We start from the raw sequence: 27,213 nt of genomic DNA, 5'->3' as shown, positions 1-27,213 counted from the left end.
CTGACGATGAACGTTTCTCCTTGACGCCTTTAGGCTCGGTGTCTCACGGCCCCGCTGCTGGCCCCCGCTGCGGCACGTGGCGCCGGGCCGCCCCAACGCTCCCCCGCGCGCGCAACCCGGCTTGGCCCCGCCCCGCCGGCGGCCGTTGGCGCGGCCGCGCGCTGCCCAGGGCGGGAGAGGGAGGGAGGGCAGTGACGTCACAGCGGAGGCGGCAGCGGGCGTTACGAGGGCGCGCACTAACCGGCGCTCTCGCGAGAGCGGGGAGCCGGCTCGGTTCCTGGTTGGTGGGCGCCCGCCGGGAAAGCCGGGGCGGCAGCGGGTACGGGCCTCCGCCGGCGGCCGCGCACCGGGCTCCGCTTGCCCTCAGCCCCCGCCGGGCGGCCGCCGCCTCCCTCAGCGCCCAGCAGAGCCGGGCGCGTGTCCGGGTCCCGGCGGAGCGTTGTCTGCGGCGGGGATCATGTCCGCCGGGCAGCAGCCGCCGCCGCTGCCGCCGTCGCAACCGGACGAGCTGACCGCGCCGCCGCCACCGCCAGGCGCCAACAGCAGCGAGGCCGCGGGGACAGCTCCCTCCGCCGCCGACCCGGCCGGAGGCGACGCCGAGATGGAGGTCAGGCTTTCCCCCGGTGGGGGCACCCCCCCCACCACCCCCCATACCCCTCTCCCCGGCTTCACGGGGCAAGGCGGGGGGCTCCGGGGGCACCGCGGCGGGGGGCGGGGGGGGGGGGGGCGCGCCCGGTTGCGCGGCGGCAGGTGCCCGCCATGAGGGACGGCGCCGGTAGGGCGTCCCCGGGCCGCGTGGGGCCGCGGGAGACAATGGAGGGGCGGGTGGGGGCGGGCGCGAGGCCGCGTCGTGCCGTGCGCCGCGGCGCCTCCGGGGCGCTGCCGGGCCCCGGCGGGAGGGAGAGGGAGAGGGGGAAGAGAGAAGGCCGGTGGCGGGGCCGGGAAACGGCCCGGTGGCGGCCGGTCGATGAGAGCGGGGCGGGGAGGGGAGCTCCGTGCCTCCGCGTCCCCTCGCCGCCGACCGCCGCACACGGGTCCCGGGCGTCGTGTTCCTCCGCCGGCTGCTGCCGCGGGGACGAGGGGAGGGGAGGCCTCGTCGCCAGGTCATTTCATTTATTTGTCTTCTTTGGAGCGGGGTCACGGGAGGGCAGGGGGAGGCCGCCCTCACGTCCTGCCGCTCGGGAGGGGGTTCGTCGTCCTGCCCTCCCACGCACACACGCAGAGGTCTCACTAGGGTCGCTACCCGCTTCTTACAAGTAGCCTTCCTCCTCTTCCTCCCTCCCTGAGAAGCCTTCCTATCGCTGTGCTTCCTGCTTCAGCGATGAGCAAGTCCATATTCTAAAAAGCACTAGCGTTTTCTGTCTACTGAAGTAGTTCAAAACTTTTATTTTGCGGGGTGAGGGGTTATTTGAGGGGTTGGGGGTTTTTTTTGGCAACAGGTGCTTATTCCAGAGATTTCAAAGGGTTTGAGTGATTGCCTGGAGATGCTAATTTTATCGCAGCATTATTTCTGTAATGATACGAGGAAACTGGTTGGTCCTGCTTTCAGCCCTGGGTGTTTTGTACTCTGAGTCATGCTGAACAGTCCAACCTACTTGATCTAAATAAATTTGCAAATGCCGTATTTTACGGATGAGCAAGTAGCCAGAGCACTGTGGGTAATAAGTCCTGCTCGAACCTGCAAAAATAGGGCAATTCCGGGCTGGGGCTAAGCGCGTGGAGGCTGTGAAACACATGCTCTTGAGTTGCCCGTGTGCGAGGGCTCTCTCTGGGCTTGCCAAGTTAGTTCTTTTTCACACGGGGAAGGGATTACCTTGTATAAAGTGAAGTTTCAGTTGAAATAGGTTCTTGATAGTCCTCGTCATCCGAGAGACTGCTTTTTTTGCTCTCCAGCTAAATTGCAGGGGTTTGTCATCTTTATTGCACATGACGAGATCAGACGGTGTGCTGCTGCGCTTCTGTATTTCGCATGTTAGGCATTTCAGGAGAAACATGAATTTTGTATGGGAGTTCAAACAGCCCTGTGCTTGTGCTCACTGCTAGGTGGGTGTTGGCTAAATCTAGCAGGAGATTAGTAAGAAGACTCAGGTATGGGTTTAGAATATCTTTAGCCGCAACTTTTTATGCTCAGTTCTATATGTTTTGACTGGTGAATGAAACATTTGCGTTGGGATTCTTCTGTTACGCCGCACCTTACCTGCCAGAGTTCTGTGAGGAAACACCCACCCACAAACATCCGTGTTTTGCCTGCCTTTGTTGCATGTTGTTTTGTACTTTCCTGTTCCTTTGTTTTACGTTGATTGAATTTAGCTCAATTCTTTCTTGGCTCAATTAAACAGATGGTTAATAATGATTTTGAAGGCATCTCATTTATTTCCTTTTCTTATCCTTTCAAGAATTACTTTGTAATATACTACCTTAGTGTGGTTTACCAGGGAAGGATCATCCTATTGTTTTTGGGTTTAAGAATAGAAGATGAAATTACATGTGGGAGATGATGGGGAAAGAGTTAAGAGGAGAGACAAGGATAAAAAAAGCCCTGATCTGAAAGAATAATTGAAGGCAGTATGTCAAGGATTTGGCAAGAAGGGGATGAGGGAGGACTGCCCTTTCCCAACCGACTTGTTTTTCTGTTAGTAGCGGTACCATTGGTGATAACAACAGTTATTTGATTTAGTAAACTAAATAAGAGAAAAATGCACTTTGTCTAAATTCATAGCCTGCTTCCAGGACAAAACTGCAGTCCAGGTTCTTACATAGACTTGTTCCCTTGATACAGGATGATGAGGGACTGGGGTAATCTAGAAGAAAGGGGGGAAAAAAAAAAACAAAAACCAAAACCCCAAAAACTTGAAACTACTCTTGCTTTGGGACTGGAGCAAGTTCTTTCACAGTACTCTCTAGAGCTAGCTTTAGGAGGGTTTTGGCTCAGCAAGCTAGAAGCAGTATGCTGAGCTCCTGGACCACAGCTGTCTCTCTCATTCACCTTGATGTGATGCTTTAATGATGGAGCTCAATCGGATTACAGAGATCTAGCCCTGTCCCTCACCCTGTGTCAGGGATCTTTGATCCATCTCCAGGTAATTTTACAGTAAGTAATAGAAAACGGACTATATCAAAGCAGCAAAAGATGGCTGTGCCATCTGATGTGGATAGAAAGTAATTTGAGGCAAGCTTATTCTCCTATATATGGGTAGCTTCCCTTGTTCAGAAAATAATTTTTTTCTAATTCTTTTTCATCTCAGGAATCTTTTGATGATGCATCACCAGGAAAACAAAAAGAAATCCAGGAAGCAGATCCTACGTACGAAGAGAAAATGGTATGTAATATTTGGGACTGTGTACAGCTATCCAGTGGTTATACAGTTGCTTAAAATAGACCAAGTTTTCTGCTTGTTTGAAATCTCTTAACTGGATTTATAAAACTTAGTCTAGTTATTAAAAAAAATATTTAAGTAACTTGAAACCAAATAATATCCAGAAAAAACCCTCAGACCCCTCTCCTTTTTATTATTTTGTTCACTGGTCCTCTGCTCTTTCTGCATTTCTATTGCAGTTATTTGTGGGAATAACTGTTAATGTGTTTTGCTGTTTCTAGGAGGTATAGTCTTAGCAGCTTTGAGGTGCTCTAGATTTAAAAGAATGATATAATGGGAAATATTCAAATGTCTTAGGGGAAAAAATGTAATAAAAAGTTGTCAAGCTGTTTTTGAAGTTGTCTGTGGAGTTCTCCTTCCTGTAAGCAAGGGGGATTATGAAGAGTTGCATATTCACTTTCTCAGTCAGAAATGGAAGGATCCTCTAGGAAAGGGTCCACAAGTATTTAAATGGCTGCTGCCTTACTGTCACAATGTATGGAATCAGTTGAAGTCTAGGACCCTTTTTATATCACTGTTGAATACGGGAAAATAATTCCAAACTTATTTTGAACTGCAGCAGTAGCAGTCCTTTGTAGGAAAAGTATATTAATTCTTGGGGAGTGAGCAGTAAAAAGAAAGGTTTGGCATAAGCCTTTGATTAGGCACTGCATTCATTTTCGGTTGAAATATGCTTTAGTAGGAGGACTTTAAAATAGGCATGTTCTTTCAAGCAGTACAGTTTACGAGTTAAAGTAAATAAAAGTTAGCTTTCAAAATTCACAAGAGGCTTAGGAAAGGTTTGCTGTTGAGAACAAGTGCTGACTGTAAGCCTTGGCCAACCATTTTACTTTGTGTAGACTGAAAGGGATTTTATTAGCTTTTTCTGAAGTTAAATTTGTTCTTTGTGAAGCTCTAGTTAGAGTCCTTGAGCTTTTGAAGATGGGTGATTCTGTGCTTCACAGGTTAGATAGGAGAAAACTTACTATTTTCCTTATTTTTTTAGTTTTTATAAGATCCTGGATGTAAGAGATGGAGTCGTTTGGTCCTCGCCGTCTCATCACATTTTCTTTCTCTGTTCCTGTTTTCCTTTCTTCCTGTTCGTAATTCCAGTGTCTGTGACTGCATGTGGAATTTCTTCAGAGGAAAGCGAAACTGATTCTTATAATTTGCTGTTTCCTGTGTTATTTCTTCTTGCCTCTGAAAATAACCCGGTCTTCTGCTAATTTCTTTGTGCTACTTCCTCGCAAACTGAAGAAAGTGAACTTGGAGTTGTCTCTCCTAATCTCTAGACAGGCACGATTACAAGGAAGATTGCATTTTACTGTCACAATAGATGCACTGGAAAAGAAAATGGGAAAAGTTTCCTGTTGGTAGAAGGATAGCTCAAGGTTGTAGAGTACAGCCTGTTCTTGTCTGTGTCCTATCTAAAAGATACGGATAATGTTTGTTAGTCTCTTAAAGGAGTATCCTTAAGTGCAATGAAAACAAGTTGCGGGGATGTGTCTGCAGTGCCAAAACTCAGAGAAGATTCCTTACTAAAATTTTAGAACGAGGAAACTTTTGCAATGCATTCTGTATCTTTTCTACTTCTCTTTTGCACAGCCGGTGAAACAAGTACTTACAAATAAGGGTCAGCAATTTGGATAGTGGTAGGATCTTACCTAGTTTAAACTTCAGAAACTGTGGTGAAGTAAACAAAAAAAACCCCAACTATGCAGAATAGACAGGAAAACTTTAATTCAGTGGATGTGTATCGTAGCTGTGTCAACCAGGCTTAAACTGTAGTTAGAGTGAGTGACTCTTCTGTGGTACGTAGAGGATCTCTTTCTTGGTCTCTCTCTTCTCTAACCCCCTGTCTTCCTGTCTTTTACATAGTGCAGGAACTGTTTGCTATAAAGAGGAGAACACTGACAGAGCTGGCATTGCTCTTGCAGAAGTCGGGAACATATGTTCCTTTTTACTAAGAAAACTGACTTCCTGTAACTGCGCAAATTGCTAAATACCAGGTTATGTTGTGGCAGCTGGCAGAATGTCAGAGTGGTTGCTGTTAAGTTTGGAGCTGTTTACTGTCTTAATTGTCTGTTCTAAAGTCTTGATGTGGCCTTGGGAAGGTATGTTGATTCCGAATGGAACCTGTCTCAGAGGAACTGAACCTTTTAGATACTAATATTGTCTCCTGTAATCTTTTTTGCACAGCAGAAACAGAGACTCACATCAAAGAAAGCAGTCTGACAGGTTAGGCTGAGCATATCTAAGAGGTCTCTGCTGATGAAATAGGTATTCTGGCTTCAAGCTAAGGGCTCTTCTACACCCTCTGCCCCCTTTCATGCTAACCCTTTTGCTTATCTGACAGCGCAGTGAGGTGGTGTATCTCACTGAGCAGGCAGGAAACTAATGTGGTAGAAAATAGTTGTTGCCAGGTTGGTGAGATGAACAAGTTCATTGAGGAATCCTGTGTGTGCTGGGTGAGGGTAAATTTCTGGGAGTAGCACTATCATTTTTGATAGGAGCAGGTTGTTAAGGGGACTCTGGCCCTGTCTGGCGACACTCATGCAATCTTTGTGCCAAAGTCAGATTTCAGTCTTAGCTCGGGTCTGTCTTGCAACTTGGATCTTGCTGTGTAGCAATGTTAGCTTGACCCGATAAAAGAATATTTAATCTGTCAGCGACAGTTATGTTGTTGATGTTAATCATCTCTTCTTTGTTATCGTAGCTATGTATATAAAGAAATGTGAATCTATATTGTTTCAAAAGCATGTTAGCTTTTTCTTTTGAATGAATACATACTGTAATGTCTCACACTTGTTCCATTTAATTTTCTTTGTCAACAGCAAACAGACAGAGCAAACAGATTTGAGTATCTGTTGAAGCAGACTGAGCTGTTTGCTCATTTCATTCAGCCTGCTGCTCAGAAAACTCCAACTTCACCTTTGAAAATGAAGCCTGGACGTCCACGAATAAAGAAGGATGAGAAACAGAATTTACTGTCAGTTGGCGAGTGAGTGATGACATGTAGGCCAGCTTGTACTGTAATTATGGATTTTATTGTACTTTAGAGGCGTAAGTTAAACTTGCTAGTCTTTTGTCCTTTTTCGGTGTGCATTTTATGCTGTGTAATTGTGGTTTTTTTCCACTGCCCACCTGTAAGTCGAGGGATGTTTAAGAATTCTAGGAGTTACAAGAATTTTGCGTTGGTAGAAACACACTATCATGATTAAAAGTATTCCAGCATGAAGAAAAGCGGGGGCGGAAAAGTAGAGCATTCATAGCTGTAAATTGTAAGAGTTCGTGGAGAACATCAGTATACTGCATCTTACAGGCAGCTTGAAAATCGGAAGTCTAGAAATTTGGATTGCCTTCACTGCAGCTTATATGGCTGCAGTGTATCTAGCGTTTGGCAGATGCTCCAGAACTCTTAAATACAGTGTCATTCTCTGTCTTGTAGTTAAAGGCCAGTACTGATGCACGCAATTTACCCCTTTCCAGTCACTTTGCTCTAGTATTTGAGCATGCTAACAATGTGGTCATCTTATCTTACTAAGAAGCTAGTGGCTCTAAAGAGTTAAAAAACAACATTTCAGTTGATCAGCTAAACGCAAGTTCTTTTGAAGAATCTTGCTAAAAACGTGTTTGGGTGTTTGCGTTCTGTACTGCAATGATGTCAGATTTAAGTTTGGAACAGTTTCACGTCTTTTCAGTTTAGCCAGAACTTACTTCTTTCTTGCACTTTTTCAGCTACCGCCATCGTAGAACAGAGCAGGAAGAAGACGAGGAGCTGTTAACAGAAAGCTCCAAGGCAACTAACGTCTGCACTCGATTTGAAGAATCTCCATCATGTGTGTTTCTGTTTGTTCGTTTATTTATTCCCCCCTCCCCTGTTCCATTCCTTCAAATAGTTGTTTAAAATGAAGTTTATTTTCATCCTTCCCAAGGACAATGAACCAATTGTGGGGGACAGGAGAAAGAGGAAAAAAAGTCCAGCACTGGTCTAATGGGACAAAATGTATTAGCGAGGGACTGTTTATTTTCAGTCAGACTAGAAAGAGAGTCCAGTGAGTCCTGTCCTTTAGAAATGCAGTTGCTATACTTTAGTTACTAGGAGAGAGCTAGCTGTTTTTGAAGTCTGTCATCTTACAAGTTTTACGTATGTAACCTATCTTCTGATACAATTTAAAGCACCTAACAGCTTCCACTTCGTTTAACAGATAATTCAGTATTCTGCTGTTCTAACCTTCAACTGTGTTCTGATTTGGGGGTGGCGATAAGAGAATTTCTATGTATTTTGGGTTCTTGCAGAAAACAAAGCCATTGGAGCAGCTTGCAGAAACAAAATTAACATGTTGCTGTCTCCAGTCTGCATTGTCCTTGAAATTTACTGCATGAAATGTACTGTTTGATTTTGTTCTCTAGCTTAGGTAATCGGTGTCAGTTAGCAGGCAAGGGATGGTGAAAATCTTCGTTTAGTTTTTACAGATCTTTTGGTCTGTTCTTTCATGTCTTTTAGATGTTAAATGGGGAAAGCTGCGTGATTATCAGGTCCGAGGACTGAACTGGCTCATCTCTTTGTATGAAAATGGCATCAATGGTATCCTAGCAGATGAAATGGTATGCACACAGCCCATGTTTCAGGGGACTTGTGAACACATGTGATACAGTACAATTTTAGTTCAGCTATATATATGGGATTTTTTGATAGCATAAAATGCAATATGTAATTTTCCAAATGTTATTTTTCTAGCATGTTTTAAGTCACTAATGTTAAAAGTGTCACAGCTATCTTAATTTAAATAAACTGTGAAGGTAGTTTTAGAAATAGGCATATGAAATCTGTCAACCTTTAGAAAAATAAAATTAGGTGAAATAATGACATTCCATAGAATGTCATTGTCCTCTATTTTTTTTCTCTAAATTGCAGCTGTTTTGTTGCGGTAATCTCAAGCTGCCCTTGTGAAGAGTGTGTCGTGTATGAAAAGAACAACAAATGCAGGAACGCTTCCTGTTGTTGTTAGGGTAGAATGCAGTTAGCAGGATATGAGTGTCCTATATGGACTGATTTCAGCTGCAAGAGCTACACCAGTGGGAAATTTTCTGGGGAAAATGATGCAAAGATAGATGTAGCTAGAGAGCTGTGTTAAAATTTCTTTCACGCTGTGACCGTGGCCGTTTCAGTCAGCACTGGCCATTAGTAGCTTTTGCTTCTGTTGTTACTCTTTTTCCCTGAAAGACAAGGGATGAATGCAGAAGAAATTGTAGTAGTTGGACAGGCAGATATGTTTTTGTCCTTTAAGTGATTTTATTTGTATCTGTTTTTCATAAGGAGCAAATAAGGAAAAACAAAAATCTAATTAAGTATATTGCATTTCTCATATCTTCTGGTAATTTCTGTGTAATAAAACTTCTTCAAGATAAGTTAGAGACAGATAAATTTAAATGATTGTTTAGTAACATTTAATTTTGAAATACATCAGGGATTTTCTTCAACATGCATGCTTATGAATAGAGGATTTTTTTTTTTCTGAGTACAGTTCTAAGTGGAGCAGGCTTTTTTAATAAAAACAACTGGGAAACTTTATTATAAATCCTTGAATTTCTGGTATTCCAAAATCTATCATGTGTTGAAGAGTTAAAATATTTACAATTTAATATTTTTTTTATTAATTCTTAAATATTAATCCTTTTGAATTTATTAATGCCTTTCATACAGTTTGTAAACACTTGTCCAGGTGGAATGTGGTTACTTTGAAGGCAAAAACTTGAATTTTAGAAGCAGAAGTAACTTGCACTGATGGTTTTTGAGTTTTTTAAATCCCATGTGTTTGTCATAATCTTTTTGAATTATTTAAATGAGATGAATGATCTGGTTTTTGCATGTCTTCCTCAGTTTTGTTTTAATTAAAATTATATGTTGAAGATAGAAGGTTTTAAATATTTCTCTTGAATAAAGAATAGAGCGCTTAAAAAAAGTACTTCTAAAGAAGCTCAGTATTTGTTTTCTCCTTTGACATATGCAGCTGTTTACATTTATATTTGGCTTTCTTCCCACAAGAACTGACACTGTGTTGTGGCTTGTAAAAGCCTCCTTACAGGGTTCTTAATTTATTCACTTTAGTTCAAGTTTAAGGGAACGCATGTGTCCAGTTTGTAAAGTTCGTTGACCACTAAATAAATAATCTGAGTACACCCTAGTTGACAGAATGAAATTTTATGAAATAATGTTTTCTTGCACTTCTAAGAATGTGTCTTATTTGAAAGGTAAGGTAAAATTCTAACTTCATAACCCAAGGTTTGAAAATATTACTCTTACTACTTTTTTTTATTAAATGTGGGAAGCCATACAAGCTTTTCCTAACTGAGATTTTGATGCCTTTTGTGAGTAAGCACTGTCTTTAGTGTATCTCACTCATTTATTCAAGCTGCTGTGTCTTCCGTGTTGTACTCGGTGCTCACTCCTGGGGTTTTTAAAGGTGTTTCCTGAGTGATTTTTTTTTTTTTTTTCTTTCTTTCTTTCTTCTGACATGTTAATGTCTCTTACAGGGTCTTGGGAAGACACTCCAAACAATTTCTCTTCTTGGATATATGAAACACTACAGAAATATTCCCGGTCCTCACATGGTGTTAGTTCCTAAGTCCACTCTACATAACTGGATGAATGAATTCAAGAGATGGGTACCTACGCTTCGAGCAGTTTGTTTGATAGGTGACAAAGACCAGCGAGTAAGTGTTGATGTGGTGGTTTTTCCTCTGTAAATCCAGCATGTGACCTTGTCCTTTACTTTCATTCACAGGGAAGGATATTACTTGGATTTGTAGTGGTTAAACAGGAAGACCTATAAGTGCTACCTATTTTAAAATACAACCGGCTTAGAATTCACACATATGTTGCCTAGCTATTGCTTCACTTTATGCTCATAATTTTTTGTCCAAAGATTTTCTGTCTCCTTTTGTGAAGCCAATACACCGTGTAGACCAACAAAACCTGATAAATCTTAAAATAGGAAAATGAAGTGTTTCATGTAAAGTGCTGTCATTTGCGTGAATATATAAACCTGTAAAAATGTTTGTTTTCTGCTCTGCATAGTACAGTATGTTGTATTGGCTGTAACAGCAGCTCTTAAGAGAATTATGAGGTCTGTCACTAAGGAACTGTTTTCTGAAAACAGTTGTCAATTTAATGTTGGAGAGGACAAGGTGGGTTGGTCAGTAAGTGGTATGCAAATGGATCTTATTTGGCTTCAATTTTGTCAATTAAAAGAGAAAATATTGTTCAGCCTCCTATGGCCTTACTATTTCAATCGTTCTCTTTTATGTTACTTCAGTATCAGTTCTTTGCTATGGTTTTTTTTTTTTGCGCAGCAAAGAAAACTTAAAAACCCATGGAATATGATGGTGCATCTGTAGATTTGCTAGCTGGAGTTACCCATTTATGTATGGAAGGAAGAGTTATTATTGGTGCCATTAAACTTCTGGTTTTGTCAGCAGGTTTTTTTTTTTTTTAATTCTAATGGCACCTAGCTCTATTTTCAGAGTTATTTGGGTTAGAAATTACTAAAATATTGATGAAACTTTAAATAGTTCTGGAGGTCATTGGTCCAGGTCTGATACCTTGTGATTTTTTTTTGTGCATCTTTTTTGAATCTTTTTTATTTCTTCAGTATATTTCTTGCTTATATGAGTTAAGTTCTTGACATTTACACATCTCTTTATTTTGAATTTTGACTAATTACTGTGTCTACTTTTAACTTTGGATGTCAGCCTTCTAGAAATTGTTCAGTTAGCTGAATAAAGCTGTGTTGGGATTATTTTTTGTATTCAAACCCTACCATTTTCTAAACTTAAAAAAAACCTAAAGCAAACCTACAGAAAATTGAGTTCTGATCTTATAGTTCAGCTATTGAAAACCTCATGTGTGTAGGTAGTCATCTCCAGTTTCCAAAGCCAGAAATCAGCTGAAATCCCTTCTCTGCTCTGCCCCAAGGGTTTAACAGCTTCAGCACTGACAAACTTGTCAGGCTTTACCATGGTTGTATGTTGTATTTCCTCTATAATTAATTTTATTTTTTCTTTCAAATTTAGTAGCAACTTTGTTTTAAAATGTTCACAATGCCAGTGTGTTCTTTTTGTTTTAGAGTTGACAAAGCCTCAGTAACTGTCACTTTGTTGTCTAGGCTGCCTTTGTCAGAGATGTGTTGCTGCCTGGAGAATGGGATGTCTGCGTAACATCATATGAAATGCTAATCAAAGAGAAGTCGGTATTCAAAAAGTTTAACTGGAGATATCTAGTTATAGATGAAGCCCACAGGATTAAAAATGAAAAATCAAAGGTAATTTATACTTTCACTGAAAGAGAGATTTGTGTGGGTTATTAGGTGGTGGTGGGGGACTAGTCACATTGTTGTATTTGCTAATGTCTCAATGTCCTTCAGTTATCAGAAATTGTGAGGGAATTCAAGACTACAAATCGGCTGCTATTAACTGGAACTCCACTTCAGAACAACTTACATGAACTCTGGGCGCTTCTTAACTTCCTTTTGCCAGATGTCTTTAACTCATCGGAAGTAAGTCTTCATTTCTGCTAATCAAACTAAAGTAACTTTGCTGGTTTTCTGGATTTGAAAATAAACCTGAACATGTATATTTGTCAGTTATCAGGAGTATCAGTTACTGATAACGATAGATTGACAGTTGGAAATGTTTCCAGAATTGTGTAGTAGGGTGGACTATTTTTCTCAGCTTGGCCGTTTTTAAGGGCTTTTGTGAGCTTAGCAGATAGAAGATGTATGTAAAATCACAACGTGAAGATGATCTAACTTTGTTCTTATATTTAACTATAAGTTACCTTATTGTTTATCTAAGACTTCTTTCCTGTGAGTTGGGAGATACTATACAATGAGCAACAGACTTCACAAAGTGAAGCATGTGCTTAACTGTTTTGATGAATTGGGAGTGTAACCTCTGTAGAAAGGGAAGCCTTGTGGTGCATTACACCAAAATTTTACTTTTTCCTTTTCACTTTTCATCAAATGCTGCAGTAGTATGCTTCTTCCAGATGGAATTTGTCCAGTGGAGTGGTATGAGTGAATCTTTTTCACCAGAAAATGACTTGCATTTTTTTTTTTTTTTTTTTTTTTTTTTCCTTCCAATGGTACAGAGGTTTGGTTCTTTTTTGGAAGATGTGTTATAGAGCTTTCCATAAAAATAGACCAAAGAGGGTAATTTGTTCTTTTATTTACTGCCTATGTAAGAGAATCACTTGAGTTGTATTATTCACCATTGTAATGACATTGCACCTTGAAAGGAAACCTTTTATATACCAATGATTTTGTTGATACAGGACTTTGATTCATGGTTTGATACAAACAACTGTCTAGGGGATCAAAAGCTGGTGGAACGTCTCCATATGGTAAGTCTTTCTGCTTTTTGTATAAGTGTTACATTTACCTAAGATAGGTTGTAAATAATTCTTGTGATGCTTCTTGTGACAGAATATTAGGGTAAGATAGCTTATCCCAGAAACTGGTAGACTTTCAGAGTAGGTTGGTGAAGCTCAGAAGATGATCTCTTTCTTGAAAAGGAAATTGTTTTGGAGGGGAGAGAAGGGTCAATAGTTCTGGCTTTCAGGGTTCTGAAATGCTTACATTAAAAATATTGGCTATGATGAGACTATGACTTTTTGAGTCAAGCAAAATTAAAAAAGAATCAAGGGACATAAAAAACATCAGAAAGATGATTTTGGCCTAATCTTTCACTCTTCCAAAGAAAGCACATGTATATTCCCACGTATAATAACCCGTCGATATAGATTTCTTTTTCAGATGATCTTACAATAGGTCCGATGTTTCAGCATTTATGATAGAGAATATCTGCGCTGCTTTTGTCTGTTGACCTGTTCAGTGTTTCAGTTTCCAAAATATGCTCAATTGTGCAATCTTTTTCAGGTGCTACGACCATTCCTTCTACGTCGTATTAAGGCTGATGTGGAGAAAAGCTTGCCTCCAAAGAAGGAAGTTAAAATTTATGTGGGTCTCAGCAAAATGCAACGAGAATGGTAATTCACATGCTTTACTCTGCTGTGGTTAAGGCTCAGGAGTGTGCTGCTTCTGACTTGATTATTGTGTAGAACTTGATTTAATTCTTCCTGGTATACTCCCAACTCATACGTATTTCCTTTTGACACTTTGGTGATGACAAACCCATGCATAACAGGGAGAATTACCTGATGAAATGACAGGGAGGGTGAACTTTTGACTATACTTATCAGTTAAAGAAAGGCCAACTTTGTTTTAGAGTTACAAAAGTTTTTTCTTTCTTTGATGTGTAGGTATACACGAATCTTAATGAAGGATATAGATATATTGAATTCAGCTGGGAAGCTGGACAAAATGAGACTGTTGAATATCCTCATGCAGCTGCGAAAATGTTGCAATCACCCGTATCTCTTTGATGGAGCAGAGCCTGGTCCACCTTACACCACAGATATGCATTTGGTCACCAACAGTGGCAAAATGGTAGTACTGGACAAATTGCTACCTAAGTTGAAAGAACAAGGTATGCATCTCGTCGTCGTCGTTTGAGTCAATGACAAAAATGAAAGTCAGTGCTTCTTAATGTTCCCATGTATCCTGAGCAAAAACCAGCATGCTTTAGCCAGGATTATTGTTAGTTTCCAGCTTGCCAAGCACTGTATCTTAAATAGTTGATGCAAAAACAGTTTGTGAAGTGCTTTCATAAATAATTGGATTAATAGGCCATTATGGCTTTTTGTGATTGTGAAGTGTTGTGATTATTTTTTTTTTTTTTTTTCCCCATCCCAGCTAAATTGAGACCATAGAAACAGCAGCTGGTCTGGGCTTTAGGGTTTTTTCTTAGCGTTGTTAGCTGTTTGAAATATAATCATGTGGTATTTCAGCTACTCCTTTGATTTGCCATGAAGTACCATTTCAGATTCAAAGTCTTCATGTAGGGTTAAAGTCAAATCCTTTGTGAAATGTTGGTTTTTCTTGCTGGGCATGATTTTGAGCAGCACCTGAGTGTTTTCAGTGAATTCTTCAAGGCACGCAAACATGGGGGACAGTCAGTTATTTTAAAGTTATTTGATAGTAGGGACAAAGCTCTGGAATACATTACTGTAAAACTGGTTGCCACAGAATTTTTGACTCTGGAATACATTTTTAACTCGTTATTTTAATGTGCATGCCTACTGAAATAACTTGGCTAAAGGGGTGGCAGAAAGTTTGTGACTGGGGAGCCACTGCAGAAGAATAAAACTAAGTCCAAACCTCAGCCTTAGGTAATATACAAGTAACCTGTACTTCGTATCCAGGTATCACTTAGTCAGCTGTTGCAATATGTGTCATTGTAAGACTAAAAAAAGAAGGATTCAGTGGTTATTGTGCTGGTTTTGGTCTTAGTTTCTTTTCACTGTGAGGCTTCTTGTTGAGATGTGGCAATGAAAATTCGCCTGGTCTTAAATCAAATGATCATCTTAAAAGAGAGTTCGTTATTAGACCTTGAGTCCAAAGGACAAAAAAAATCATAATAGGAGAATACAAGGGGAAGTGGAAGCTTTGTAATATTGTGTGTTTTACTTAAATCTCTCAAGTAGGTTGGAAATGGTTGTGTGTATATACATAAATTACTGTACGTTTAATTTCTTGGAGGTTGTTCTTGGCAGGTAAGTAAACTGACAAGTCTTTAAGAAGAACTTACTTTATTTCTAGATATCTTAAATCCAAAACAGATACTTCAGAATTTCATTCTTTATACTCCTTGATGTTTTTATATTTGTGTTATCATCTTACTCTGCTGTGTCTGGGAACATTTTGATAAGGGCTACAGCAGGAAACACAAGCAAAAAGGCAGCTGCTGACTTGACTCTTAACATACAGTGAGGCAAGCAAGCCCAGGAGCCTGCCATTTAGTAACTAAAGAGCAGTAGCAGCTATGAATTTGGCCTGGCGCACTCAGGTCACATCTGTCGTTGGCTGGAACCCTTTGAGCCCCACACTGGGCACCAAAAAGGAGTGTCATGGTTTAACCCCGTAGGCAGCGAAGCCCCCCACAGCCACGATGATAGCAGTGGCTGCAGCCCTGTGTTATACATTGGGTTCTGAAATTCTAACTGCTTCTTAGTACATGGAGCTGCCCTCCTTCCCTTTCTGGTAATGCAAACTTGTAGAGTTTGATAGGTCTTAAGTTTTGGTGGAAACATAAGAAAGTTTTTTACCCCAAACAGGTTCAAGAGTCTTAATCTTCAGTCAGATGACCAGAGTCCTTGATATCTTGGAAGATTACTGTATGTGGCGAAATTATGAATATTGTAGACTGGATGGACAAACACCACATGACGAGAGACAGGTATTTAAAATTTGAAGTATTTTATTTAAGTAAAAATAGTACTCGTAAAACATTTGGTTCAACTGATATGTTTCTTTTATTTATGTAGGCGTCTATTAATGCATATAATGAGCCTGGTAGCTCGAAATTTGTGTTCATGTTGAGTACACGGGCAGGAGGTCTTGGAATCAATTTGGCTACTGCTGATGTTGTAATTCTGTATGATTCAGACTGGAACCCACAAGTGGATCTTCAAGCTATGGTAAGAATCCACATGGAATTTATGTTGTTCTTTCTTCTCTTTCTTATGGAACTTTCCTGGAAATGTGTGGCATGATGTAGTAGTTCCAAAATAAATTGGTTTTTTTCCTGGTTTAGCACAGGACTAGTATTTGTAAGACTGATTTTCAGTTCCATTGCAGCTTCCACTGTGTGGAACCCTTAGTCACATTTGGGCTACGCAATGTTTTGTGCAATGGGAAATGCTGGTTGTATGCTACAGGACTCTTAGAAGTATTTAATGAAAATAGCCTGCTTTGCTTTAAAAAAAAAAAAAAAAAAAAAAAAATCTAGCATTCTTAATCCCGAAAGTATAAAGCGTTACTTCTGTGGGGAGTGGAGGTGAATGTGTTTACAGTGTCTTCCCTGAGACCTTGGAAAAGAGACAAAGAAAAGCTGAATTACACTTTTCAAAACCTGCTTTTATGTTGGTGATAAGTAAGCAAGCTCCTTTTAGCGACCATCTTTAATTTTGGGTCTTTTTGAAGTAGGTTTGCATGCATCTCCAACCTCAGGATGTGTCAAGAACACTACTGACCACATCAGAAAGTAAAGCTATGTAAAAACTACCAGTGTTTTTTGACAAATGAGCCCTTTCGCTGGCAAATCTGGGAAATTTCTTTTTAATTATTTCATTTAAGTTGTAGTTATTTCATTTAAGTTCTCAAGTATTATAGCAAAGATTAGTTCAAAAGAATGATGGAACTGGTGCCTGGAAGCTAAGGCGAGATAGTTCCAGCTACTGCTGAAGGTATATGTTCAGAGCACTACTTCTCATGCTGGGTAATAATTTGCCAGTCAGGTGAGGTGGTGCGTTGTGTTTTTCTTGAAATATTCATGGCACAACTAATGATTTTGAAAAAGGTAGCTTTTGGTCAGTACAGAGGTAATTTCTTATATACTTTGATTTTACAGAAGGTTACATGAGGTCAGGAGCATCTAGTCTTCTCCCCTGTGTGACTGAACAAAAAAAAAAAAAAAAAACCAACCCCAAACACACAGTGTTTTTAGGTATGACATCTAGAGACATACTCAGTGTTGATGCTATTTAAAAAAAAAAAAAAAAAACCAAACCACCCCAAAACTTGCCGTGCAGATAGGAATGTGCTCTCTCAGGTAGTCATGTTAACTGGATGGCTATAAAGATGGAACCTAACCTATGCCATTCTGGTTTGTAAATTAGTATGTTGAAACTAATGAAAAGTGAAAACTATTCTATAGCCAGGCTGGAAACCCACTTTTTTTGTTGCTTTTCTTTTTTGCCTAGGATCGAGCACACAGAATTGGTCAAACAAAGACTGTTCGAGTGTTCAGATTTATCACGGACAATACAGTAGAAGAAAGAATAGTGGAACGTGCAGAAATGAAACTCCGGCTAGATTCCATAGTCATTCAGCAAGGCAAGTATATGAAGGCAATTTTTTTTTTTGTATATATGATGGGATTCTCCTCTTTTTTTCACAACTCATGAACTATGGTGAAATCAGCTCCTAAGAATCAAAGGGAATGTTACTTTTGCCGCAGCTGAACTCTGAAGATGGAGTGCAAAGGCCTGATCCACCTGAAAATTTATTTTACTGGAGGGGGTAGGCTTTTTCTCAGTGACTTTTTTGATTGCCTCCCTAGTGATACATATGTATAAGTGGATATAGTCATGTTGGGGTTTGTTTTGGTTTGGTTTTTTTTTTTTTTTTAAAGTACTCAACTTCTCCTTTGAACTGGAGAAATTAATGCCTCGGGTTTTTTTAATAAGATGGGGGAGAAGTGATGACAGCGTAACCTTCTTGGTTGACTTGATTGGAATAAAAAAAGATTCATTAAGCTTTAGGCTAGAAATTGTAAAAATATGCACCACAGCAGAGTTCATACAAAAGACCTCACATCCAACATGATGTTGTTTGAACACAAGTCATGTATAGTAAACCCTGTCTAGATTTTTTTTTTTTGGTCTTTTTTTTGGTTTCTATTCATTTGGGATTTCCTTTACTGAGAAAAAAGGATATAGCTTTAACCTGGACATGTAAGCGGGAGAAAAAAAATCACATATTGCTCCTTCCCTAAAGTAAACTCTTTAGTTAGTTGCTGTCCTCTCATGCTTTATCTTCAGGAAGACTGGTGGATCAGAACCTGAATAAACTGGGGAAGGATGAAATGCTGCAAATGATTAGACATGGAGCGACACACGTGTTTGCCTCAAAGGAGAGCGAGATTACAGATGAAGATATTGATCACATTTTGGAAAGGGGTGCAAAGAAGGTGAGAGAAAGTTTATGAAAAATGGAATCCCACCTCTAGACTTAAATTTGATAGCAAGATAGTATATTCCTTGATCATAACTTGTTTGTAAGCTGGAGAGACATGGCGGGGGGGGGAGTTGCTGTTGAGGGTTTTCATATTGGTCAAGCATGTTTTGTTTTTCTACTGGTGTAAATGAGATGTTTCATAATGGAGTGCCTTTCAAAATTGCCACTGTTGTTTTCTCTCTCTCCCCTCCAAGACTGCGGAAATGAATGAGAAACTTTCAAAGATGGGTGAAAGCTCACTCAGGAATTTCACAATGGACACGGAATCCAGCGTGTACAATTTTGAAGGGGAAGACTACAGAGAAAAACAGAAGGTAACGTTTACATTTCTTTTGGAGGAAAGCACTAAGTTGTGTGATTGAACCACATTTATTTAAGTATTGCTTAAAATACGATATAATCTAAGAAAATAGTTTATAAGTTTTATTATTTAATGAAGTAGATGTAGACCTAGTTTTATTTATATAAAACTTTGTAGCTGGTCTGAATATTCTGCAAGGCTCAGTCTTAATGTTTTTTTGGGGTGGTGGGATTTGGTTTTATAGATGGCATTTACGGAGTGGATTGAACCACCTAAACGAGAAAGAAAAGCCAATTATGCTGTGGATGCTTATTTCAGAGAGGCTCTTCGAGTCAGTGAGCCAAAAGCACCCAAGGTGAGTTGACTTAATTTAAAAAATAAATTGTTCAAATATGCCTGATAAATGGTTAAAGCTGAGAGTGAGAAATCGGTCTTTATTCATAAAAACAGCTCTCTTCACTTTAAGAAATTGGGGAGGCAGTTTAAATTTAGAAAAATTCAAAAGACTCGAGAAAAGCTTCTGTGAGAAAAGAGCGCAGGATGAAATTTGTAAGATGTTAGGAGGGTTAGACTGAGCTGTTTCTTATTTTATTTTTATTTAAGCAGCTGTGCAAGATTTCCTTACTGCTGCTCAGAACACCTGAACTTTGTTCAAGGAGTTGCATGTATGACTTTCCCCAGCTGCCACCTCCTCCCAAAAGACCCTTTTCTCACAGGTCTTTCACTTTTAGAATTCTTCGTGGTTGTAGTTGTCTCTTGCATGGTGTGGCTTTTTGTTTTAGTTACGATAGTGCATTTTTGTAACAATAAAGCCTTTTTTTTTTTTTTTTTCTGGCTCACAAAGTGAAATCAGTTATTACAAGCAAACAGATTCTGGATGTGCAAGGGAGTCAAATACAAACTTTGTATGTATTTCAGGCACCACGGCCTCCAAAACAGCCAAATGTACAGGATTTTCAGTTCTTTCCTCCACGCCTGTTTGAACTATTGGAAAAAGAGATTCTCTACTACAGGAAGACAATTGGGTACAAGGTAATTGAAGAATTCACACATGGCAACAGTTTACTGCAATAGTAGGAGAATATGTACTTGTCCTGCCTATCACAGTAATTTCAATGAAATAAAATCATGTTGAGCTGAACAAATAGGTTATTTTTAACAGAAAAGTGACAACTAGCAATTAGCTGTGAAAAATTAATCAAATTTTACAAAATGCAAAACCTTTCAGGTACCTCGTAATCCTGATCTGCCAAATGCAGCCCAAGCACAAAAGGAAGAGCAGCTTAAGATTGATGAGGCTGAACCTCTTAATGATGAAGAACTAGAAGAAAAAGAGAAGCTTCTAACCCAGGTACAGTTGGGGCTTTAGTGAGACTGAAGTCAGCTGAAGCTTGCTTTGTGTTTTACAGTATTACAGGACCATTTCTTGCTCATTGATTCGCACACACCATAGTTAACACAGCTGGACTGGAAAGAGTTTTAGCATTAGGTTTGCTGTGGGCCTGGATACCTTTGAAGAACATGCACCAAATTAGTGTACTTGGAGGCTACAGAATCTGGTCTACATACTGTGTATTTTAAGCCTGACAAGTAAGAACTAGCCCAGTGTCAGAGGCTGACTTGCCAAGTTTGCAATGATTGTAGGCCATGACATCTTTCTTCAGCTGTGAGAGCAGACTAGCTGCAGAGCTGAACATGCTACTTTGACAGAAGCCACACTCCAACTAATGTGGAAAGTATCACTCCCGTGTGGAAGTGAAGCCTGCAGGATGAATGGTCAGTTTTCCTCAGCTATGACTGATAGTGGATAGCATCCCTCTCTTGAAGAGGATATGAGCTGAATAGGTATACAATGAGGTAGCGTGTACATTGAAATCATTTAAACTGGGTTAATGCCTGTTGTGCCTTATTTGAGTATTATGTTTTCACATTGTATTTTGGTGGGCGGGGCAGAATTATAGACAGAAGCTCTTGCTTGAGTAGTAATGCACTGGAACAGTTCAATTGAGTAAGCTGTGGCTAAACATGGCTGGCAGAGTGTTTTACTGCCAACTGCTAATGTGAAATTAACCTAATTTGGCAGGTGATGACTTCAGCAGTACTATTTCTGTCCCTGTTGAATAGCCCCACAAGATAGTTTTAGACCTGAGGGCGGGTGACCAGGGAAATGGCTGACGGTATCTGAGGCACTGGGTGGCCCTTTTTGGCAAAACAAAACTAGTATAGATGCTACTTGCTTTCCTTGAGGGATTTTTCTTCTTAAAAAGTGTTCCTATGTTCTCTTTCAGAGAATATTGTTAGGAGGGATTAATTTATGAGCTGAAGACACTTTTGTCCAAAACTTGTAGGTAGTTAGAGAACCACTGCTAATTGTTATGTAGTATTTAGATGGAGATTCTACAGTGACTGCAGTATAAAAGTTTTTCTACGAATATTAAACTGCAGAGAAAACAGAGGTTTAGTAATGTTGGAATGATGGAAGTGTTACAGTGTAAAGAAATGAGACAGACAAAATCTGAACTTCTGTGCACTGTTTTCTTTTGATTGCTATAAAGGGATTCACTAACTGGAATAAGAGAGATTTTAACCAGTTCATCAAAGCCAATGAGAAGTGGGGCCGTGATGACATCGAAAATATAGCACGAGAAGTAGAAGGAAAAACCCCAGAGGAAGTCATTGAGTATTCAGGTAACTTACTCCTTAAGTAGTCAGCTCTGTGAGTCCATACTTAATATAGCTTTCCTAGTTTGAACTGCCTGTGAACATGGTAACATCTGACTTGTGAGAATTTCTTACACAGCTCTTTAGGACTTTCAGGGTAGAATTGTACTGATGGGTTTGGGATCTACTCATCTAGATGTTTAGCCCCTGTGTAATTAAAGCTGCACTAAAACATGCACGTAAACAATTACTGACCCACTTCAATATATCCTAAAGCTACCCTAACTGGGTAGTGCTATCTTCACTTCTTGTTAATTTTTGCAAAAGGCAATGCTGAGAAACAATGCTTAGCTGGAGCGATTTCACTTTTCCTTGTACTCACTAACCAGTAGTCTTCTTTTATTACATCATCCTCATCAAGAGTGGGATACAGTAACCATTTTGTGACTGAATATATAATGGCCATTGCTTTTTGTAACCTAAGTGCGCTTGGCTACTTACCTCTGATGGCTCAGAAGTGTTTTTTACTGCAGTGCAGTTGCAAGGGCCTGGGGCTCAATTTCTAAAGGTATAGAACAGCTTACAGATGTGAAAAATCCTTTAAAAAAACCCTTAGGTGTTTAAACACCTAATTGTCTTTTAAACACTCGCTCTTGTCTTTCGCTACTCAGTTGCCCTCCCGCTTCTCTCTGTAAAAATGTATTGCTGTTATATCCACTTCCATTTCAAGAAGCCTTTTTCTTTGAGGAGGAGATTGGCTAACAATTGGCTTTCTGGCCTGTATTGCACCTCATTTAAGCTGAGGATTCCTGTATCGACCCCCGTCAAAATAGCATTTGTAATATTGCAGTACACGATATCAGGAAGTGAAGGTTACTTATAGGGTAAAGCCATGGCTATTTTTATACTGCAGTAAGTTCTGGTAAAAGGAAGTAACATCTAACAATCTTTTTTTTTAAGGTTAAAAAAAACCCCTAACTTTTAAGATGTGTGATAAGAAACTAACCAGTTGTTCTTTTCTTAGCTGTGTTCTGGGAAAGATGCAACGAACTCCAAGACATAGAGAAGATCATGGCTCAGATAGAAAGAGGAGAAGCCAGAATTCAGAGACGAATCAGCATAAAAAAAGCACTTGATACAAAGGTATCTTTGCCAAGTTTCTTGCTTCCTTTATTTCCCTGTGCCAGTGAGGTGAGATGCAGGACTCGGTGTCTGGCCAGCGTTACTCATGCATGAAGAAAACATGTTGGGCATGGTATTTGCCTCTTTTGCGTATTCCTCAGCAGTTGCTTCCTATAGCTTTTCCATTCTATAGAAATACTGTCCTGACTGATAGCAATGATGATGCTAATTTTAGGTATGGCCTAACCTCCTGTTTGTAACATCACCTTTATCATAGGACAGACCCGTTCATAGTGTCATATAACTACATGCGTTTTGAAGCAGCTGAATTTCTTTTGGACCCGTGTAACTGAAACTGCTAGATGTACGTTTAGAGCACTTAAAAAGGGAAGACTTCCCAAGCAGAGGCGGCTTTTGTTCTGACCTGTTTCACCAGCCAGGGTTTGGTAATGAATAGATTTGTAGTAAATTAAGACAGTGTATCAGCATCCACCCCCACCCCCTCAGGTTTGACTAGTTAGTTATCTCTTCTAGGGAAGTCAGGGGATGAACCGTGTCTGACTCAATTAACCAGAGTGCAGCTGAACCCTGTGCTACAGTCTCATGTGCCTTTTACTCTGATTTTGACCATTCCTGAGGATTTGTAATGTTAAAAAGAATTGCTGCCATTTGAAGCCTGGCAGATCTGGACTATTTTCAAATGTCGTGACAGGTCTGCAGTCTGCTGTTAATCAAAAGATCACAGCAAAGCTGGCTGTTGTCTAAACCAGAACTAACAGGTTTAGATGGTATTGGTAAATGCAGTATCTAGAACCCACAGTTCCTCACATGTGGTGACTTACTTAGCACCAGAGATCATAACAGATCTAGCTTTCTAACTTGGTATTGTTCATCTGCCTACCTTCGTGTGATGTATTGCTTTCCTATAAAACAGTTCTGTACTAATTCTGAACTATTTCCTAGTTTTATCTGATCTTATATGTTTTGTTTAGATTGGCAGATACAAAGCCCCTTTCCACCAGCTAAGAATATCGTATGGTACTAATAAAGGGAAGAATTACACTGAAGAGGAAGATCGCTTTCTCATCTGTATGCTTCACAAGCTAGGATTTGATAAAGAAAACGTCTATGATGAATTAAGACAATGTATCCGAAACTCCCCGCAATTCAGATTTGACTGGTTTCTCAAGTCCAGAACTGCAATGGTAGGTATTAATCTGCTCTGCTTTTTTGTTCATGAATGCCTATGACAACACGGTTATACACCAGGCTAATTACATAGCTTCTGAAATACAATACATTACATTTTTATAGACTTTCCAACAACTGTAGTGGATAGCAAATACAGTAAGCTAAAAAGTTGGGGGGAGGGGAATTCAAAATTCCAGGGTACCATTTTTCAAAATCAACATGAATTTGAGTTAAATACAAACATATTTTAAAAAGCAAACATCTGCGATCAAATCCATTCTGATGAAGCCGGCCAGTAGCTGTCAAAAATATTCCATTCCATTTTTGCTCTGCCAAGATAGACCAAAATACTTTTACCTGCTTACAGGCATTTCTAATATTCTAATACGATTTTTACATTAAGTGGCTGCCTAATGTAGTGAGTGACTGTGTTGTGCAATTTAGGAGCTGCAAAGAAGATGCAATACTTTAATCACCCTGATTGAAAGAGAAAACATGGAACTGGAAGAAAAGGAAAAGGCAGAAAAGAAGAAACGTGGACCAAAACCATCATCGGTAAGATTTAAAAAGGCATTTCAGTGGAAAAGCTCATTCAGAAACAGGGTGCTTTTCTAATTGTTGAGGAAAAATGATATCAAAGTTATTTAAAAACAACAACAAATGACCTTGCAGGGTAGTGTTAAGAGCTGCTTAAAGTTCATGCTGTCATTCAGGTTGTGGGTGTCAAATGAAGGAAAGTAAGTTCAGGTTCTAAATTAGAGCTCGCACGCTCGAGAGCAGATAAACTTGTTACATCTTGTATAGGTTTACCGTGCTAAAATAAACCAGATTTATTTGGCCTTTTGATTAATTTTTATCCCTAAAGAAATTATGTTTACCACTGAGGGATACATAGGCAACACAGCCCATTTGTTCCACTCTTTACAAGTGTACCTGTGTAGATTCTACTGCGGTCTGCCATCGCTTTCCTTGCATGGGGGTTGGCCATGAAATGGCCTCCTGGAGCTGGCTCTGGGAAAAGAGCACATGCACTTGACTACTCTCTTTCTGACTGAATTTAAAGTACTGCTAAGTACGCAGGCCTCTTTTGTAAAGGAACTACCAGCTACCCATTTTCTTGCCTAGATTTGTTTGCTGTTGCCTAGAGCTCTTGTGTCAAAAACTTAGAAGCACAACTTTGCAGATGTGCAGAAAGCAGTAGAGTAGTGGATTAGTAAGTTTCTTAGAATTGTTCACAGAATATTTAAACAGGTATTTAGAAATACCATTTCATAAATAGGAAGCTTTATAACATCCTTAGTTGCTTCTATACGCTTTTTACCTCTATGAAATTCTTCCAGAACTGGAAGAATACAAAGCAACAGGTAGCCAGAGGGGATGTGCATATTTGCAATATTACATCATTTGCAATTTATTGCATTTTAAAGCTGCCAGGGTGTAAATTATCTCCCTCTGCTCTGACTTGAAACACATTGCTCGCTTACAATCTTTTTGTATCACAATAACTTACTAAAAAAAACCTTACCTTACAGGCACAGAAGCGCAAAATGGATGGTACTCCTGATGGTCGTGGAAGAAAAAAGAAGCTAAAGCTGTGAATGCAGAATTTTTGTAATCACTAAATTTAAAAAGTAGTTCTTTAATTTACGGGTCTTCATAAGATGTACTGTATAATGCTCAACTATTATGTCATTAAAGGACATCGGGTTCATCTGTTTACTGAACTAGAAACATAGTACTTAATGTAGTTTCACTTTTTTAAATGCAACAGCTGTGCTGAATTTTTTTTACCATTAACACTTTGAAGTAATAAATAGGCTTCATTTATTAATAAAGCTTCACGTGACTTTTTTTCATTAATGTTTCCACATGAATACCTATTTATTTAGTTATTCCCCAATTTTTTTTCCTCTTAGGGTGTTGTGAACACTTCTTCCATTGTTATCAATAGAACTATTTAGTTGTGTTTTCTTGTTACAAGCCACCACCAGGCAAACCCCATTTCTGGAAACTCTGTGGCTCTGACCTTCCCTTTATTGAACTTAATTTTACTGCACAGGTTTACTCTCTTCTTTGACATTAGTGGAAAGGCCAGGTATTTACCTCAAGAACTAACAATCAACATACATACAGATTGGAACAAAATGATAACATTTTCCTGCTTAAAATCCATGCCAGAAGAAAGGTAAGTCAGTCACCCTGGGGTTTGTACTTAATTAGAATGGGCTAAGAATGGTAGAATTGTTTTTATTGGCAAACAGCAAGTTAGAACAGAAAAGGTAACACTGTAAAACAACCGCCTTCTGTCAAACAACTGTAAACGCAGAGACCACCCTGATGACTCTGAAAAGAACTGGTGCTGACTCCGGGTGTGCAACATGGGAATTGTCTGGTAACCCACACTGTTTGCTGAGCTAGTGAGACAGTACCACGCACCAGTGTTTCCTCCACTGGCCTTTTTTATGTAGTTGGCATATAATGACTGAGATGAAAGTGTGTGTTTCCCAATACCACTGTGTAATGTAGCATAACTTTGGAATTTACTGGGGGGGGGGGGCGGGGGGGGAAGACAAACCACAACCCAGAACAAATGCTCAGTTTGCACTGAGTAATCTTTGCTCTGGTTTTGCCCTTTTAAAAACACACATCAAAAGGCATCAGCATTGTGTGAACAGGAGAAATGTGTCCCTAGAAAAAGCAGCTTTTTTGGAGTACAAGCACTTAAGGAAAAAGCAACTTAAGAAAAAAGCTGCAATGTCATGTCCAGCAGTACAGTTTTTACTGGTATGTTAAATGAGTTTCTATTTGCTGGTGACTGATTTGCACACACCAGCTGAAAACAGGTTCAGTACCCATATTTTGCTCTTCAAAAAGTCAAAAGAACTTGGTACGTACAGCAGAGTTAAGAGCCAATCTACAACACAAGTTGAATTGTCATGGCAGCCCTAGAAGACATCAGACTAAGTTCTTTCTTACACTTAGTGTACCCTAAGCAAAGAATGCTGCAATGCTGAAGCCTTTCTTTCAAAGCATTCCTTTGCACAAAAAACCCCCAAACCCAATCACCATCCAAAAAACCCAAACCACAAGCCATGATAACTTGTTTACAACTAGCCTAACTACAAATCTTTAGAGGAAGCAGAAGGGAAAGATTTATTAAATAGCTGAGCAGCACTTCATTTGTGCTAACAATTCTCAAGTGCCAGTATGCAGAAAGTGAAAAGAACTAAACTTTGATCTCCCAAATGGCATCCTACTAGTTAGTTAGAGAACATTTTCTTGCAAGTGGAAGTAAAAAAACCAAAGTATTTGCTCTAGATGATACAAGCATGTTGCCCCAGTGCCATCTGGCAAAATAAGCTACCTTGTAGAAGTATTTGCCTGTATTTTGATACTGTGATGTCTGTATCAAGCAAAGGAAGATAAGCAATTATTGTACAATATGGGAGGGCAGTCAGTATTGTTTGAAGTACTAGAATCTTCAAGCATGTTTGAAAGCACTTGATGCCAGCACCTAAGCATTAAGATACTCTTTCTAGTGTGGCTTTACAATATAGTTCTAATGCTCATTGATCACATGGAATGCTCTCCTTACAGATAATTGCAATTACAGCCTTACCTGTGTGAGTCTCCCACCACTGTTCATATGTCTGAGGTCCTCATT

General features: G+C 39.8%; 1 protein-coding gene across 1 annotated transcript; it reads left to right on the top strand.

Moving 5' to 3' along the window:
* Positions 1 to 242: 242 nt before the first annotated feature.
* SMARCA5 (SWI/SNF related, matrix associated, actin dependent regulator of chromatin, subfamily a, member 5) lies at positions 243 to 25,384 on the top strand. The gene is made up of 24 exons (XM_054823428.1): positions 243 to 607; positions 3,246 to 3,320; positions 6,191 to 6,357; positions 7,095 to 7,195; positions 7,864 to 7,964; positions 9,894 to 10,073; positions 11,525 to 11,680; positions 11,783 to 11,914; positions 12,691 to 12,759; positions 13,295 to 13,404; positions 13,678 to 13,904; positions 15,592 to 15,713; positions 15,802 to 15,954; positions 17,239 to 17,371; positions 18,079 to 18,227; positions 18,469 to 18,588; positions 18,820 to 18,930; positions 19,494 to 19,607; positions 19,804 to 19,926; positions 21,131 to 21,263; positions 22,261 to 22,379; positions 23,351 to 23,563; positions 23,994 to 24,104; positions 25,082 to 25,384. Exons 1-24 carry the CDS (start codon positions 458 to 460, stop codon positions 25,145 to 25,147), a joined length of 3,135 nt encoding a protein of 1,044 aa, XP_054679403.1. The 5' UTR covers positions 243 to 457; the 3' UTR covers positions 25,148 to 25,384.
* Positions 25,385 to 27,213: the final 1,829 nt, after the last annotated feature.

Source organism: Grus americana, chromosome 4, assembly GCF_028858705.1.
Source record: "Grus americana isolate bGruAme1 chromosome 4, bGruAme1.mat, whole genome shotgun sequence".
Lineage (NCBI taxonomy): Eukaryota > Metazoa > Chordata > Aves > Gruiformes > Gruidae > Grus > Grus americana.
This window is presented reverse-complemented; position numbering and strand designations above follow the sequence as displayed.